The sequence below is a fragment of the Nanorana parkeri genome, unplaced genomic scaffold (assembly GCF_000935625.1).
Source record: "Nanorana parkeri isolate BGI_ZX_2015 unplaced genomic scaffold, ASM93562v1 scaffold628, whole genome shotgun sequence".
Classification (NCBI taxonomy): domain Eukaryota; kingdom Metazoa; phylum Chordata; class Amphibia; order Anura; family Dicroglossidae; genus Nanorana; species Nanorana parkeri.
The window spans coordinates 510,646-529,964 of NW_017306896.1; the positions used below are offsets into that span (position 1 = coordinate 510,646).

General features: G+C 40.9%; 1 protein-coding gene across 5 annotated transcripts in view; it reads left to right on the forward strand.

Moving 5' to 3' along the window:
* The window catches only part of AP1S2 (adaptor related protein complex 1 sigma 2 subunit), a 90,245-nt gene that overhangs the window by 45,640 nt on the left and 25,286 nt on the right, over positions 1–19,319 (forward strand). The window contains exon 5 of one of the 5 annotated variants that reach the window (XM_018563067.1): positions 4,231–4,290. The exons of the other annotated variants lie outside the window; for them this stretch is intronic. Within the exon in view, the coding sequence (XP_018418569.1) occupies positions 4,231–4,275 (45 nt within the window). The 3' untranslated portion in view covers positions 4,276–4,290. Of the gene's footprint in view, positions 1–4,230; positions 4,291–19,319 lie in introns of those variants that run through there. 5 annotated transcript variants of the gene reach the window in all.

The window sequence follows — 19,319 nt, forward strand, 5'->3', positions numbered from 1 at the left end:
AACATCCCAAAGAAGCAAATACCCGGGCAACATACCCAGAGACACAGAAACAAAGAACCCCCCCCCCCCAAAAAAGGAAAAATAAGGGGAAGAGACTATTACAGTATCCGTGCAAAAAGAAAATTACAGTCTCATTACAGAAAGACAATGTAAGATTACAAATAGAATCAGCAAGGTAAACTAGAACTCCTAGGTATTATTCTGGGTTACAGGGTACAATCATGGAGGATCAACTGCTGTAGTATTAGAGGGTAGCCATGGTCCCCAGATACGATCAAAGCACTGCGGTCTACCCTTCTGTTCATAGGTAAGCTTGTAAAGAGGACAGGCTTGATCGGCCAGTCGTTTCCAGCATCTCAGAGAAGGAGCCCCAGGACTACCCCATACCAAAAGGATGGCCTTACTGGCGTAGAACAAAAGTAAACGGATAAGGGTCTGAGCCCCAGAATCCAACATCAGTTCACCAAAAAGGCCCTGTAGACAAAAAGTGGGATTGCATATATTGGGGAAATCCAAGCCAGTCTCCATAAAAGTGGTGATTTCAGACCAAAATGTACGGATATGTGGACAAGACCAAAAGGAGTGAAAAAAATCTGCCCTTTGACCGCATTGCTGAAAGTACTGCGTGGTGGGGTGAAGACCCAGAGTATGTAGAAGGGACGGGGTGTAAAAGTGCAATTTACTTGGCACCTGTAGGTGTAGAGGTACAGGGCACATGGCACCCGTTGGTGTAGAGGTACAGTGCACTGGCACCCTGATATATGCAAGTGCAGTCCACAAGGTGCCAAAAGCATACCCTGCACTTAGCTCCTCACAGTCTTGGATTATAGGACAGTAACCTTCCATAGGTTTAGAAGTACACTGCACTTAGCTGGCATTGGTGTGGATTTACAATGCACTTAAAGAACTCCTAATTGGTTAAAGGGTTCATTGCACTTAGCTTGCATATGTGTGGACATAAGATGCAATTAGCTCTGCCTCAGGATGGATTCAAGAGCATTCCTTGTCCTATAGTTAGTACATGGTTCATTTTAAAATAATGAGCAGGAAAACTAGTATCAGCTGCAAAATACAGAAACTATTTACACACATTGTGACAACTTATATAGTATTTAGTTATAAATAGTGATCTTAGTGTTTTTACTACATTGCATTATACATGCTAAACAGCTGTTACAAGTATGGAGAATAACATCCAGTAAGTTCAGGAACCTGCAGAAACCAATTAGTTTAACGCTTTACAGGAGAAGTATACCTTGAACTTGTCTTGGATTCCTCAGCTGTCATACATCGGCTCGAAGACGGAGTGCTGACCTATGACGTTACCACTACTCAGTCACCTCTCGGTCTCTGCTCCAAGTGGAGAGCAGTGACTGTCATTCACTGCCCCCTGCAAGGATTCCCCCCTCACCTCTCTGCTTCTCAAGCATGGGCTTGGCAATGGGTGCCGTGGAGGGGGCAGGTGCTGCTGGCAGTGGGTGCCAGCTGTCAGTTGGGCAGCAAAGGTGGATGCCTATAATATTGCCAGGATCCTTCCTGACAGCGGCGTAGCTGTGCCCCATCAGCTGATAGCAGGCATAAGCCCTCTATCAGCTGACTTTGAGTCATAGATGTACATTAGTAAATGTACGCATGTGACCCAAAAGAGAAGTATAGCCAAAAAAAAGGTTTACAAACCGTGAGCAAAGAACAGTAAATCACAATCACTTTGTAGTATTAGAAAGCAGGAGGTACTGTCTGCATAATGGAATGGACAAAAAACATGGCTCTCCCAATATGCACATGTATATTTGTTAACTAGTTTTAAAAAATTTTTTGCAGTAGGATTATTAACATTCAGTTGATCGCAGTCACACGCCTATAAAATATACAGTATTATAAGACTATAGGTTTCTTTCAATATATCTTCAATTAAAATAATGGAATCCCTTGGCTATCACACCTTTGTACATAATCACTACGGTTTGCCCTTTTTCATTTAGCAGTTTTTACTTTATTACCTTAATGAAATGTGTGACCTTTGATTTCCCAGAACAAATGCTTTTAGTAAATGTTTCCTGTCAAATGGTAAAATCAGAGCCAGCAATGTGTTGAGTTGGAAGAAAATGTATCTTGAATGGAAATCTTACGAAGGCAACTTTGATAACAGCTTTCCATTAATATTGAGGTACAAAAATTAAATATGGCTTCCCAGCGAAACACTAATGGTCAAGTGGATTCTGCTGGGTCCAATTCAATTTTTATTCTGACAAAATATGAAACCTTTGGTGATGCATTAGAGAGTGTATCTAAAGCCATTGCTTTTTATTTTGTTTTAGATAGAGTAAGGAATATTTAAAATTTCTCAGGTTGATTTACGCTTTACTTCCTTGCTTGTAGACAGGATGTGAGAGGAAATCTTTTCAAAGTGAGACCTCTTAGGCAGGTATTTTCCCATTCTCCTAAGATTTCCCTGTATTCCCTTTCCCTTCTCTATCACTGTTCTAGTGACACCTCAAAAAGTTTGATCTCTCTCCGTGACAGTGGTCACCAGAACAAACCAAGAAAGTGCATCTCTTGAGCAAGAATACCTGTCAACCCTACCACACTCCATTCAAAACTAAACACAAGGCTTTGGTAAAACATGGGCTTTAAAAGAGGCATTTTAAGTCTTCTAGGTTTTGCAGCTGGCAGTACCTTACCAATGGTAGAATCACTGTGGTGTAGCTACAACTTTACCTTATGGAAGCTGCTCCTTCACTGGTGAAGCAAATGGTTTGGCCAGTGAGACAGTAACACTGTTGTAGAGGGTGAGTGGAGTGTGAGTGAGTGAGTCATCACCAGTGACAGAATTGCCAATGTTTTGCTGTTTTAATTATCTTTCATATGCATGAGTATATGAAGTGATCATAAATTCATTTTAGCAGGTGTCAAAATTTCACCTCAGGTAAGTCGATCCATTTTTCTGATGGATTTAATTGGCTTCTTCATATGTGTGGCACTTGTTCAATTAGTTCCAGAATAGATTCAGCTGCTTAAAAGAGAGCTATGGGGCAACCTTTTTTGCCTATAGTTCTCTTCAGGGTCACAAGAGGACAGAGAGAGAGAGAATTCTTGTTATACAACCAATCGATTAGTTGGAAAAATAATCGTTAGATGCAGCCCTAGACTGCAGTGAGAGGATCGGTAAGTCAGTGATCGGCGGTGTATGTTTGCTGACTTCCCGATCAATAGAGCACAGGTCGGCTTGAATTATGGGGGTGAGTGTTTTTCCCTCGCCCCATAATTCTCCTTTTAAGGATTAATCATCTTGAAGTTGGTAAATGTTTGTTTTTTTGAATAAAAAATATTTTGGAATTCAGTTAATTCCTGGACTATATTTTACCTGATTCCATTTGCCCTTTGTAGAGACCTATGTATCAAAAGCTATCCATATAATTACTATGGTTAAACATAGGGGCAGTTTTTACAGCATTATGGTTTATATATCAAGTTTTACACTTGCAATCCACACTATATTGTACACTATATTGTAAAAGTGTCAGTGGAAGGGGTTCCATGAATCTTGCCTGTCCACGCTATATGACATAGTGTCAGTGGAAGGGGTTCTATGAATCTTGCCTGTCCACGCTATATGACATAGTGTCAGTGGAAGGGGTTCCATGAATCTTGCCTGTCCATGCTATATGACATAGTGTCAGTGGAAGGGGTTTCATAAATCTTGCTAGAGTCTTTCTTAGCCAATGATAATTCAATGTACATAAGTGCTACTCAAAATCTGCCCTAAAGTTGTACCAGTAGTATAGATTTTGCTTCATATTGCATATGTAGATTCAGGAATGTGACAGCAGTTCAGTTTAGCTGCCTCCATGTGTATCTACAAACTGTTGGTGGGACTTCAGGACAAAAGTGGGCTGTTTAGTGGAGAGATGGAAACTACAGACATAGAAGAGACAATATTTGTAGCCGAAATTTGGATGAAATGATTTGAAAATGACGTCCGATGTAAACTGCGTTTATAGAGCTGGTGGAAAGGAAAGAAAAGGTATTGATCAAATCAATCAGTCCTTCTTAGTGATCAGATCCCTGACTGATAACTTTGTTTTTTGTTTGTCACCAGGGTAGTTAGACTTTGCTCAGGACTTTATAAATATGCACCTATACGATGAAGGAAGTTTAAAAGAGACGGGTAGTAATGTTTAATGGAGACGTCACATTTTTCACTTTGTGATTTGTTTTTTTTATTTGTAGAGCCAGAATGAAGACTGGGGAGGTTACTCAGAGGATATGCTTTGATAATGGCCGCCTCTGAGGGCTTTGCCTTCTTGAAACAGCTCTTGTAAAGCGGGTAATTTTAGCATTATAGTGGCATGTATTGTTGGTGCTGTGCAGAGACTGCTGCTTGATATCCTAACGTTTTCCACTAAAACTAAGGGAGCGGGTGTTTTGCCCAAAGGCTGCTATACCTAGCATGACTTTATCATGGTGACTGGGATTTTATTGCTCTATACAGTACTTGTACACACATTGGTTTAGAGGTGGTATTCCGCTAAATCCGATATTTCAGTCTTGTGTAGATACTGGTAGGCTGTTGTTTTCAAGTATTTCAGTGAAAAGATAATGACGCCAGAAAGCCTGGCCTCTCTTGCTGCAGGCATGACAAAGCCACGCAAGGGAGTCCACTTTCGAAGCACGGAGTGAGCAACGTCAGAGTTGGTCAGTCCAAGTGTTGAGTCTTACCTATCCAGCTGTAGTTTTGATCGATGTGTAATAAATAGACAATTCAGTGGTAGGTGTCACGTTCCCTTAGATTAGATTAATTTAGCCTTGCATTCGTTTTTAGGGAATGTTGGCGGCAACCTTTAGGCCCGGTTACATTCCTGTGGTGGTCACCTCACGGCTATGAAAATGATTCTAAGCTTGAAGGGAGGTGTCCTGGGGCCACATAGGAGCTGTGTATACAAAGACAAAGTCTTTTACATTTTCACAGCTACTTCCTTTCAGTTATTATTAGGGATGTTCAGATACCAAGTACCGTACTCGGTACAAGTACAGATACTTTTCCAGCTCCAAGACTAGACTACAGAAAAATTCATAAGTTAGGAGGCAGCTGTCGTTTGTAAGGAGCACACGGAGCTCCTGGGATTTGTGCATCTCTGTTTTATTGTATGATTTTTTATTTTTTTTATAAATAATTGGGATGCACCGATACCATTTTTCAAGTACTGATTCCTGTCCAAGTCCTCACAGATACAATTACTGATACCTTTTTTTTAAATGTCATGTGACAGTTTTTCTAAAACAATACAGACTAATGATTTCAGGACAGTGGTGGAGCGCCAGAGCCAGGTCCCAGCTGCAACCTCTGCAACCCTGGTAGTTCTCATGAAAATGCCAAGTATCGGCACTGGTATCTGAACATCTCTAGTTATTATAAATTCTGTCCTTTATAAAAAATCATTGTGTGTACAGGATCTGTTACTAACGGCAGTCATGAAGGGTTTGTGGTGCAGGCTATTTTCTAATACTAGCTCCTGTAACTTGTCTAATTAAATGGGAACACTCATAATGTTGTTGGTGAAAATGTTGGGTCATTGACCTTGTTCTGTTTTGAATTCACATCCCAGCAACCCACGCACAATTCCACTTTCAGATTATTCTTATTATTTGGCTCCAGCAGTGTTAAGTTTTTCTTTAGGTCTATTTAGAGATTTGTTTGTGTTATTTGACTAAATTACATTGTCAGCATTCCCGTCTAAGAGGAGCTCAAGCAGCTTTGTACTGTGTTGTACAGAATGAATGGAAGCATTCCAGCATTGTGCTCACTATGTGGCATGTAAATATATACAGTAACCATGCCAATTGATGATCTGAAGGTGCAGGTTTAATGAACCATAGTTGACATCAGGGTCAAATACATGACCCATTTGTATTTGTGCCATGGCACTCTCCATTACCAAGGTCCAAAATACACAATGATGGATGGGATGGTTGCTTTGTTATTGGTTTTCTGTGTACACTGGCATTGCTGAATGCAGGTCGATTTGGGTGAATGGGACTTGTTTTTCCACTTACACTGACCTGTGTTCTGATGGTGCTGGGAAGTTTTATTGAAACGTATACAGAGCCTTGAAGCAGCCCTGCATGAGCTGCATTAAAACAAGGTACAAGGTGGCAGGACTCTACCAGTCCCTGATTGTCAGTCTACATATTGCCATAGGCATATCCCAAACATACTAGAAAGGGATGTATAGGTAAAAAAAGCAATCACAATCTTTGATCTGAGTACTAGCTGTGCTTTTTAGAAGTTACGACCTGTGTGGTCCACATTCTTCTACAACACTTCTTTTACTATACAGGCATTCACTACATTATTTGGACCAGGCACTCGTTCTTATCTCCCGAGGTGTAATGTCATGAATGGCCTTCATACCTGTGACAACATGGCCAGTGTTCAATCCTCGGGGAGATGTTGCCCTCACAGAAATAGCTACTGGAGCTGATAGAATTATATATTTCCTTTGCAGTGGTTAGATGAACATTACTGGTGCTATTGTCAGCATTTTTTCCCCACAAGGAGGTAGTCCTATACAATAATCCTACAATTTGGGATTGAGCAGCAACAATGTTGATGTATACAGCCAGTGGGTCTAGTCAGGTGCTTTGGTAAACCAACGCAAAAGCTTGTTTTCAATACTTTACTGCTTGTTTAGTAGCTGCTACATTCCACTTAGAGGAGTTTTGGGTTTGCCTAAATTGTATCATCCTAAATTTTAGGGATGCACCGACACCGATGCTAGTATCGGTGTCGAGTATTTGGGCAAGTACTCCATGCTTCCTTGTCACCAAGGAGCATGGAGCTGGCTTCCCGGCCATCAGGAAGCTGGGCAGCGAGTCATTACACTCCGCCCAGCTTCCTGATTAGTTCGGATGCCGGGCGGCGAGTCATTACCCGCTCCCCGATTCCTAATTTGCCAGAAAGCCGGCTCCATGCTTCCTCGTCGCCTGGAAAAAAAGGAGCATGGAGACGGCTTCCCGGCTAATCAGGAAGCCGGGCAGCAAGTAATTACATGCCGCCCGGCTTCCTTAATGGGACATCTGGCATCGGTATTCGGTATCGGCGAGTACCGAAACGAAATTATCGGTACTCGATATGGAAAAACTGGTATCGGTGCATTCCTATTAAATATAACCCCTTGAAACACATTCTGCCTGTACTGGGTATGAGCACACAGGTGTTTATATGTCATTAGAAGAAAGAGAACAAAAGTTAAAAAAAAACTTGGGCTAATGAATTGTTTTTAATTTGTTTTGCTTAAAGTCCCACTTTGGGCAAAATATACACACACACACACCCACCCAATTTTGCAGAGTTTTGATTTTTCCTTACCTGTAGAAATAAGTTATACTCACTCCAGGTTACTTACCAGCACCATTTCCAGGTGCGGGGAGGCGCGAATCAATCACAGGCAGGGGTCCCTCGCTGGCTGTTCCTCTACCATTCCCTTGCAATGAGGTCACTTCTCTTTGGGATCCTGAGATGAACCCACCGCTGGACAGCCAATAGGAAGTATCCACATCATTCAGGCAGTGGCACAGACATGAAGAAGAACATCATCCAAAATAAACAAAGGGAGAGAGAAGACTCTGCACTGGAGGACCATGTGACATGACATTTAATAAGTAAAATGGGTACTTAGAGTTTATTTATTATGCTGTTAGTGATCAGTTAGCGGGGGAGGTTTAGTTTTATCTCAGAGATGGGCTTTAACTAACACACACCCACCCACACACACTATATAGTATATATCATAAAATGATGCATATTACAGTAAGAACTACAACAGTGTTTATATATGTGATATGATTGATTTTCAAGTTTTACTAAATTTGAACTTTTTTGTAATCCATTCTTTCTTTTATTACACAATATTTTAACTTTTCATCACATTTGGAGTTAATTTTTCTAGAAAACCTAAACAAGCACATTGAAGGCAGATTGAAAACAGAATGTTTTTCCGACATTCTCTTTAATCAACTTTCCATTCACAGTAAATTAGAAGTAGCAGGATGGATTAAAATGGCAGCATGCCACAGTTTAGAATAAAGCAGTGCAGTGCTGAAGGCCACAGCAGATTACAAGCCAGATCGGTGAAAGAGCAACTCTGATCTGTTGCTGTGCCGCATTTCTATGCTTTGTTCCTTGCCCGCCTCACTGTATATAAGCCTGTAAGTGTACAGCACGCAGTTTTCACAATAAATAAAGCAGAGAAATTCTGCGCATCTCCTGACATTTCAGCAAGTTTTCCTGAGCAGTCATGGTTGTTTCATGTTCGTCTTCAGAGACTTCTCTAAGTCCTTGAATCCTCTTCTGTTATAATATTGTTATGTCAAGCAAGACAAGAGCAGAGGCAGAATGAGATGCTGCAGAACGTAAGCCACGGCTCTATGGTGGGAATTTTAGTTTTTTCTTTATCAGAGGGGGAAGTAAACTGAAATTGTATCTAGATGTATATAGAAAAGTAATTCATAGTTAGAGGTGAGAACATTTCTAAACTTCTGTAATCGTATTTTAACTGATGTCTTCTCCAGGAATTCTGTCTATGGACAGTGTAATCAGTCTCTGCTAAAACCCAAGCTCTCCATTATATATTTTTGTATTCGTTCTCCATTTGCTGTAATTCTTTTAATGTATTCGGTTTTCCTTAAAAGAGAACTATGGGGTAAGTGTTTTTTCCCATAGTTCTCTTTAGGGTCATGGGAGGACATATACTAGTGTTCTCCCGTGACCCAAAGCTCAGTATATCACGAGCTACAGCTTGCGGTATACTGAGACCGCCGCAGCCGGGACGGTTCCCGACATTACTGTTGAGATCCACCCAGCTGCGTGAGTGACAGCTGGCTCTGCCTATATCTAGAGGCAGAGCCAGCTGTACCCGCCCCCTTCCCCGTCCATTCCTCCAGTCTGCGCTGGAGGATCGGGGAAAGGGGGAATCCCTGTGGGGAGTGGTGACTGACAGTCACCGCTCTCTGCAGGGAGATGATCGAGAAGTGAGCGACCGACGGTATGTGCTTGCTCACTTTTCGATCTATTGAGCCGACGTGTGACAGTTTCATTGTCCTCGGCTCGAACTATGAGTTCTCCTATAGTTCTCCTTTAATTACTTTTTTCCTGCCCCCATCCCTTCTTATATGGCTGTGTATCACACTAACCTGACACCTATTGCGTTTGGTTATACACAGAGCAGCTTACAGTATGTACAGGAAGAAAGTAGTACATGAGGACTTACTCACCCTGACACAAAGGTTATTAGTGTGACAGATACTAATGCCATACAAGGGATACCAGGGGGTAAGGGCAGGAAAGTCAGACTAAAATAACTTGGTGGTATAGAGTGGAGGAGTTATGAACAGAGACGGCACAGCTTTAAAATAAGTTAAAGTGGAATTGCTTTTATTTATTGTTGCTGATTTATATGCCATCATAATAGTCCTTATGTTTATAGCAGAGTTAAGAAGAACTTAAAGTTAGCCCTTTAGGTGTGGGCTACCCCCACACTTAAAGGATTACCTGCTCATTTGTGTCTAGGTGCTAAAAAACAAAAGTTATAATCACCTGAATCGCGGAGCCGGTTTGTTCTTAGACCGGTCTTCCAGCCTCTCTCCCCCTCTAAGGTCAGGTAAATCATCACATTCTATGTACTGTGTATAGATGTGAGGTTGCTGAGGAACATTCCAAAGCTTCTATGACTGGAGAAGCAGGGAGCTGGCTCCGCGGTTCGGGTGAGTATAACTTTTTTTTAAGCACCTAGACAAAAACTAGCAGTTAACCCTTGCAGTGCAGAAGTAACTCCACTGCAAGAATTAATACAAGTTTTGCCTGGATTTCTTCTTTAAATATAACTAAAGTTTTCCACCCATGTGGTAATCCCTTGTGTTGATTCTGTAAACAGAATACTGTGATGACACTGCCCACAGTGACATTTCTGCTATACCTTTTCATTTTGAATGATGTTGGCAATCGTACAACCCGAGTCATATCAGGTCATACACAGTACAGACCAAAGCAAGCTTTAGAGAGTAGCAATGCATGGAACAATGCCAGTAAACCGATAAATATATACGCTCCCATTGCTGACCTATTCCTCTGAAATGCAAGCTGCCTGGCTGTCTTGCTGATCCTTTTGATTTCATTTACTGAGTCAGAGGCTGCATACTTATTTGAAGTCAGAGACTCAAAGCATTGAAGCGGCAGACAGCCACAGATCTTGTATTTTTAGAAGGAGATTATTAATATCGGCTTTGTATTTCTTTTATGACCGAGTCCCATTAAGGAGAATACATACACTCTACTTATTTTTATCATTAATGTAAATGCAAAGGACATTTATGCCCCGCTTTGATCAGTTGTGAGGACTTGTACATTGACAATTACAAATTACATTCATAGTTGTTTTATACAGCGGTAACCTAATTTATAGGCTTACTGGTCTAAAATAGAAAAAGTGTTCATAGCACAGCTTACAGCCCACAACACGTTTCAGCTAAAGCTTTACATTCTGAGTGTCACCCTTTACAGATATGTTTTATAATTCAGAGTAACAGCTGCTACTGGTTTCTGCTGGATGCTGCTGCTGCATGATGATTATCCTGTGCCTCTGGATATATAGATAGAGTTCTGAATGTGATGAAAAGAAACCAATGTAACTGGCAGTGCATTTAAGAAAGGTAAGTAGCTGCCTAAATGAAGGTGAGGATTGTAGAACACAATGTTGGTTCGGTACACGGTAACCTTGGGGAGGTGAGGATCCAGCTGAAGACGAATTGCCGGTGCTCCTTAGCTGTCTGCACAGTCTGAGGATTGTCTAAACCCACTCAGTTCCCATTAAATTAATGATGCCTCTTCTAATGCATTATGCAGGGTGTAAACTGCCTATTATCACACACGCAGATCATTTTCCAGAAGCTGCAGCATTGGAAGATCTGTTATTATTATGATAATGGAATTCTGGGGTTTTATGGCGCTGTCTTGCAGGCCTCGTTTCTGGGAACAGAAAACGTAGACCTATAAAACAGAATTTAGGTGCCTTTGTTAAATAATGTGTGCCGGCTATAATGAAATGCAGGTGACCATTTTCACTTCACCGCCTTGAACTGTATCATCATATCCTACAAAGGTGGATTATATCATTCAGAGTTAAATTCTACGTACTTAAAGTAGATTGCACAATTGTTACATACCCCATAATCTAACAGAAATCTTAGTATTTGTGAGGATCATTTTGGACCCAAATATTGCAATAGAGGATTATGGAAGACAAAGAGAATAACCTTTTAAAAGGTGTTTCCTGCATGTTATTATTTTCTATGGTGTCACAGAGAGGGGTCTATAGCATCTTTGTATTGCTTGTAGCTGCACCCTGTATGTAGAGGAAAGCTGGTTTACTGCATGTACATTCAGACTTTATAGTGTTCTATGGGCTCCATTATAATAAAACTGAGGCACTCTCTCCAGAAGGATTCGGAACATCTGAATAGAATGATTGTGATACTGAAGTCAACCCATAAAACTGTTCAATAGAAAACAGAAGCTCAAGATAAACATATTAAACAGAAACTCCACCCAGAATGTATGTCATGAGGGTTCACAAGAAGTCTCCTCATTTTCCTATAAATGATTCAGTAGAGGACACATGACACAAATACTTTCTCTGTAACTGGCCTAGAACAAGCATGCAGCGGGAGAAGGCAGATTGAAGTCATAACTCCTAATATGTATCATTGTTCTGAATCCATAAGGCCACTGGATCAAAGTGATAGCCAGGCAACAATTATTTTTAGGAGAGGCCAGCAGTGGTGTCCTCCTATAGTTCTCTCCGTAAAAGTTTAGGAAATACAACACATTTCTTCCTCCGACACATTCATACATCAGGCCTTTTGTTATTTTACACAGTTGTCCGTTTTTGAAGGCTGCTCTATTAGCCTGTGTCATTTTATTTTACTGAACTAATAGTCAGATTTGAAAAACACAGTCAAAGCGTATAAAGAGAATTCTGTTCATTTATATCACCTCCATGAAAAGGAGAGTGTTATAAAACCATAATAACATTGTTAACCAACCCTTTTAACTTTCAATCAATGAAATTAAATTAACCCTCCATCTCTGAATTACACTGTGGGGTTGGCTTGTCCAGCAGCCGCTTATGATTCCTTTCATCTCAGTGATTTCTCTGTGTACAGTGTATCACAGTGGGGGAGATTCACAAAGAGTTGTTCAGGAGTCATTGAAGTTCTCCCTGCATGAGCCATTTACATGCTTCTATCTTCATGAAAATTCCATTTGTTTTTACATTTGTTAATTCTTTGGTTTGCATCATGTCTTCCATGGCAACTGAACAGTTTTTAATGATTTTGCAGGGATATGAAATCGAATTATATTCATATTGTCCTGGGATGTATATTATTTACCCCTGGTGTCTCTGTATGTCTGTGAAGGTTCTCATTCATCCAGGTCATGGTATATCTGTAAAAAATAAGTGAAGGCAACTGGACTTGCTGTATTTTTCTTGAAGATGTTTCACTGGTCATCCAACCAGGATGCTTTAAAACCAGCTATACACTGAGGCAACAACTGGGTCACCCAAAAGACCCAACAACAAAACACTAGATAAACAACATTGTGTATGCAGTCCAGTGTAGTGGAGTGCTCAGAATTGTATGTCGGTGAAACAAAATAGCAGCTATACCAGCGTATGGCACAGCATAGAACCAAACCCTCTGGTCAGGATTCGACATTATACCTACATCTAAAGGAAAAAGGTCACTCCTCTGAAGACAGTCAAGTACGCATCCTAGACACCTAGACTCCAATTATGCAAATGCAATCAACACCTGGTTGTGACTAGTATATCTGTAAAAAATAAGTGAAGGCAACTGGACTTGCTGTATTTTTCTTGAAGATGTTTCACTGGTCATCCAACCAGGATGCTTTAAAACCAGCTATACACTGAGGCAACAACTGGGTCACCCAAAAGACCCAACAACAAAACACTAGATAAACAACATTGTGTATGCAGTCCAGTGTAGTGGAGTGCTCAGAATTGTATGTCGGTGAAACAAAATAGCAGCTATACCAGCGTATGGCACAGCATAGAACCAAACCCTCTGGTCAGGATTCGACATTATACCTACATCTAAAGGAAAAAGGTCACTCCTCTGAAGACAGTCAAGTACGCATCCTAGACACCTAGACTCCAATTATGCAAATGCAATCAACACCTGGTTGTGACTAACAGATGATGTGGATTGGAGCAACATTCACCATATTTATTCCCGGAGATTTTTTTGAACAAGTCATTCTGAATTGAGAAAGCTGGTTGGAGGACCAGTGAAACGTCTTCAAGAAAAATACAGCAAGTCCAGTTGCCTTGACTTATTTTTTACAGATATAACCTGGTGTCTCTGGTTTCAAACAGAAACTGCAATTATTTTTGTAATTTATGAACAGAAGTCTACAAACTTCACATTTTCCAAGAACAATACATTGTACAACTCTTAATAAATCTCCCCCAGTGTATCAGTCAGGGGCTTATGTTTCATAATAATAATGTGCCAGTGTATTAAATGGCTGCACTCTTCATGCATGCAGAGTATCTGAGGACTTTCAGTGGGATTCAGCATGGCAGAACATGGCTTTGAAATGGTGAAAGTGCCCATCTTGCTCAGAGGAGTAGTTATCCACTTACGGTTCGCATTTCCGTTCTCCATGTATACGTTTTCACGAACCATTCCGCAAGTTCCACATTTCTCATGAATGTGACCTTTTATGTTACGATGCTCATTTATAAACGTTAAAAGTCAATGTTAAACTATGTTGTGTATTGAAGTTCACTGTGTAATACATGATCATATTACCGTTTTTATTTACCATGAAGTCTAAATACAGTACACACTGTCTTCTCTACATTTTATCAAATGTTAAGTCATTGCAATGTAGCTTACATCCTGTTACAGCTAAGATTCTAATTGGGCCTTTCCTGTTTTATACATGGTCAGCAAAAACTAAATTCCATGCGAAATAGCATAATAATATGATCAGACTGTGAAACCAATTAATGAAGGGGTAGTGCTAGCCTGGGGGCACTGCAGTAGTTTGAAACCCCAAAATTCACATTCCCTATATAGAAGCTATATGTAAAAATCGACTTCACCTTAAAAGGTCTGTCTGTGTTCAGTCTACCTCAATACAATGATATCATCCTTGCTTTATCAATTGATTGGCTAGCCAATTTAAAAAAAAAAAAAAAACTATGCTGGCCAGGCCATTTGGTAAAGGAAGGATGAAGGAAGTAAAAGGACATGCTTACAACAGCCTTTTGTACCCTAGTACTGGTAAATGGGTTAGGAAGAGGAATGGCAGGTGTCACTTTAAGAGCACATTCACGCTGTATTATTGTGCTCTAGTAAAGCAAGTGCTGCAATTTGGGGTGTCATTATAAATGAATGTGGATGGGTCTTAAATAAACCTATGTTAAGAGAAAAGTGGGCAGCCATTGGTTATGGTTGCGCCTTCTGCAAATGCTATTCGCCTGGCAGTAATGCTGACCTGATGACTCTACTGACTCAATGACATGGCCATGGGCCACTTTTTACAGATTGGAAATTCTGATTTCACTATGATTAGCTTGCTCTGGATCAGTAGCTTATGTCAGAAGGTCAATGTGACAGCCAGACAACTAGTTTTTAGAAGGAGATCCTCCTTAGCTGTCTCAGTATTTCTCTTAGCACTGGATTCGATTAATTTTGAGATCTGTATATACCACTGCAGCCATATGCCAAAGAGCTCTTCACATATAGGGTGGGTGTGCCAGCTTCCTGAATTTGGGTTGTGCAAATCCCTCTCCCAGTTTAATGTATCACCGATGTCACCCTTCCAATTGAGGCCTGAATGGGATTGGTCAGCAAGTAACTCTAATTAAATTAGTAATCCCACTTTGCAACATCAGAATATCAGGGAGCTGCAGTAGGTGTTTGAGAATAGCTTCCTTTGTTACAACCAAATGAAAAAAAGATCACCAGATTAATGACAAAAGTAAGTGATTTGTAAATATTTTGCATCTTATATTAACCTGATTGTTTGCCTCATGTACAGGAGACTAAAATCTGCATGTTGCATGAGGCTATTATTAGGGATGCACTGATACCGATACTAGTATCGGTGTCGATGCTGAGTATTTCGCATCGGCCAAATGCTCCGATACCTAGCCTGATACTTGAGCTTCTGGTATTAGGAAGCCGGGCAGCGAGTCACCACACGCTGCCCGTCTTACTGATCGGCTGGGAAGCTGGCTTCATGCTCCCTCGTTACTTGTGACGAGGGAGCATGGACCAGGCTTCCCAGCCAATCAGGAAGCTGGGCAGCGTGTAATGACTTGCAGCCCGGCTTCCTGGTTGGTCGGGAAGCTGGCCAATCAGAAAGCCGGGTGCTGTGTAATGCCGCGGCACCCGGCTTTCTGATTGGCCGAGAAGCCGGCTTCATGTTCGCTCATCATCTCATGACGAGGGATCATGGAGCCGGCTTCCCGGCCAATCAGGAAGCCGGGTGCCGCGTCATTACACGGTGCCCGGCTTCCTGATTGGCCAGGAAGCCGGCTCCATGCTTTGGAGCATGGAGGCGACTTCCCTGCTAATTGAGAAGCCGGGTGTCAATTTCTTACACACCGCCCAGCTAATCAGGTGGCCAGTCCTTACACGCCGCCTGGCTTCCTTATTGGGACTTCCAGTATCGGTATTCGGTATCGGCGAGTACCGGTAAAAAAATATTAGTACTCGATACCGAAAGACCGGTATCGGTGAATCCATTGTTATTATCAGCCAATGGTTCTTCTGATGCCACTAAGCAGTTACTTCATTGTGTAGGTCAGCCCTAAAACACATTTTACATTATATGTTTAGGATAAATAACTCACAAAGCGATGATTTAGGAAGAAATTCTCATGATTCTCTTGTGTGGGTAGCAGGTAAAGCGCTGCTCACAGTTTGTGAAGCACTGTATTAGAGTATATATGTACATATTCTGTGTGATCCTGAGATATGTCATTGAGACACAGCATTCTGTAGCGTTGAATAAGATATGCTATTGTGAATACATACTCATTGGTGAGATTGGAAAATGTTTCTTCATTGTAAATAGAAAAAATAAAAGCTAAAGTAGCATGAATAAAAATAAACTAGAGATCTATATATTACAATAAAATATAATAAATAAACAATAGTGTAAAATGTCTCTTGTTATGTTCATTTACATGCCTATGCTGTTAAATTATAGAATTATAGAAAATGTAGCACAATAGTAATACAATATATGTGATAAAATACGTAATCATTGCTCAGACTGCAAAATGGTTTTATTCTGTAAAAGTCCATACAAAGTAACATAGATAAAAATAATATACAAGTGTTTTCTGTATATTAAGTAAGGCTGTCTGTGCCTTTTTTTTTTTTTAGCATCAGGGAAGCCATGGTGATCAATTTGTACAAATAATTGTTTTCTTTAACTGAAGATATAAATATGGCACACATCTAGTAGAGGGACTTAGTCAAATGGGTGTTAGGTCAGAGTTTTGTATGGCAAAATGGGGGGAAAAAATAAAAGAAATCACTTTGATTGACAGGCCTTTCACACTATTTATTATGAATGGGCTGCCAACATTCAACAACAAACTAAAAGCCAGACTTGATGCTTTTTTTGGGGAATTTAGCGCACCACAACTCTCTATGTATGTTGTGCAGCACTGCCATGTGTTTGCAGTTGGTTACTACTGCATAGTGCATTGGGGTGCCATACAACACAACATGTCTAGGACATGTTTTGCTGTGTCTTAGAACAACTCATAGGTGTGAACGGGCCTCTAAATGCACACTGCACTGGCAGCACAGCAGCGGGAAATCATGGGTTTTGATAACGCACATTTAAAATGAAACTCAGAATATCGGAACTTCTATTGTTGACTTGTTTTAGGAGGTGCACGCTCCAGGACTGGAGCGTGCACTTCACATGCTGTGAATCACAGAAGTCACGCAATCGATTCCTACAGTGATGGAGGAATGGCCTTCCTATAGTATAATTACAAAATAGGATGATCCCAGATGACTCTGTAGCAGAACAACTATAAAGAGGTGGGAACTGTTGCCACAACGTATTATTATTCAAAATGGCATCAACCACAGTGAAGTTAGCATTACACTATAGAAATAAAGGAAGCCTATGTTGAGAAAAATACAGGGGCTGCCATTTCTAAACTCCTGAGAATGTTAGTTGACTAGCTGCCAACACAAAGCCTTAGCTTCAATATTATAAAAGAGTGTGAAGGGCCCATTTATTGAGAAAGGTAAGGCTCACTTGGCATCTGGGAGACATAACTGATATTAGTGGAAACTCCCAACATTCTTCATAGATTTCTTAAAGAGACACTGTCACCTTGCTCATGAAGAGAAAAGTGACAGTGTCTACAAAGGTCTCCTCCCCCATCCCAGACCCGCTTATACTTCTTTTTCCAGCACCCTCTTACTCCTTCTTTGTTGCAGCCAGAACTAAAATCACTGGTGTCTAATGGCAGCAGTGACATCATGTGACAGTCCTCAGACCTTGTGATTGGTTGCTCTACACAGTGCTGTCACAGGGAGGAGTTCACATGCTCCCCTATAACCAAAAGCACCGGGTAGTGTTGGTTTCTATAGAGGGAAGAGCAGCATGAGACCACTGGCAAGGTCAGTATGAGTTGGTTATTGGCAGTATGGGCAATGTGATGGCTTTGGTTAGTCATATTCATTGTCAAAAGTCATTCCATCTTTTGCATATGGACAATTCATATTTCTCAAGAAAGTTACATTGCAATCCAGTTGTCACATGGTCTATGGTATTAATACAAGTTTTTTTCAGTAGTGTATCATCAGTTTATTTTAAAGCAAGAATTATAAATCCAAGAACAACAACCTGGAGAGCACCAAGTAGAATGGCATTGTTCACCATCTTGTGAAAAGGCTGATTTTCTTGTCTTTGGCATCAGTACTTTTAAAATCATTGTCCTGGAACAAGTGGGAAATGGAGTCAGCTCTCCCAATGGCAAAATAAATGATTAAACCAAAGACTGTAGCCCTTTAAGAACACTATCCATATGGTAATATAGCAGTTTCATTTAAAAAAAAAGCTTTATTATAATATCATTTTGCTAAAATTCGTATAAATAAACTATACCACTATCCCAGATAAAATTGACAGCATTGTCAATAATAAAAACCAGGAGTGCTGGCAACTTGCAGTACTATTATAGCTACAGCAGAATGGATGATAAATATATCTAGTTCTCTATAATGATGTTTATTCTGGGAATCCCATTGTTATGAACAGTATATATACATAAATCCTATCAAAAGAATATTTATAGAAGTCACGTCAAGAAAACCGTAAGTTAATTTAGTTTACATGCCAGGACTAGTGATGTGCAGGGGCTTGGTGCGAATCCAGTTTGCCGGAATTCACTCAAGCCCTTGCAAAACTGTAACTAGCACCCCCTTCATATCCCAATAAATTGTGACAGGGGCATTCTCAGCCCCTTCGTGACCATACCTGCAGGCAGGGCGAGGAATGCCCTTGTTAGAACTGATTGTGCCTGAAGGGACGTGTGCCAGTCACAGTTTTGCACAGGGTTGGCCGAACTTGGCGAACACATCACTAGTCAGGACAGAATCACTGATCCAGAGCTTAATCTGTATGCACAGGGACACAGCTTTACCAGTGTTTTAAAATGTATCTAAAGCAGGGGACTCAAAGTACCGGCCCGTACCATGTGGTCTGCAGCCAGCTGACGGACCGCGTTCCTGACTTGTGGGAGCAGCTACATGGTCTGCATCTCTGTTGGATGTAGACTGCGTAGCTGCTCCTGTCAGTACCGGCACTCAGTAGTTCCTTTCCAGCCAGTGCTCTGACAGCCTTCACTGAACGCCAGCCAAAAGGAAGGATTAGTAATGGCTACACCAGCCAAAGGTGCAGACCTTACTAATCAACCACTGGACCACCGGGAATTGTGCCTCCTCCCTCCAAAAAATTTAAGCAGGTGAGGGGGCTATTTCTTTTATTTTATGTGTGTGTCCGGGGAGGGAGGGTTGTATTTTTCTGTGTGTGCGTATTAGGCTCCATTCACACCTGCAAGTACAGCACACCGCATGTCATCATGTGATATGATTACATGCAGTTACCATAGGCTCTGTATCCCCAATCTCACATGTAGACAAACTCTTTTTAACACAGTGCAAACAGCAAAAATGAAACCTAAAGGGGG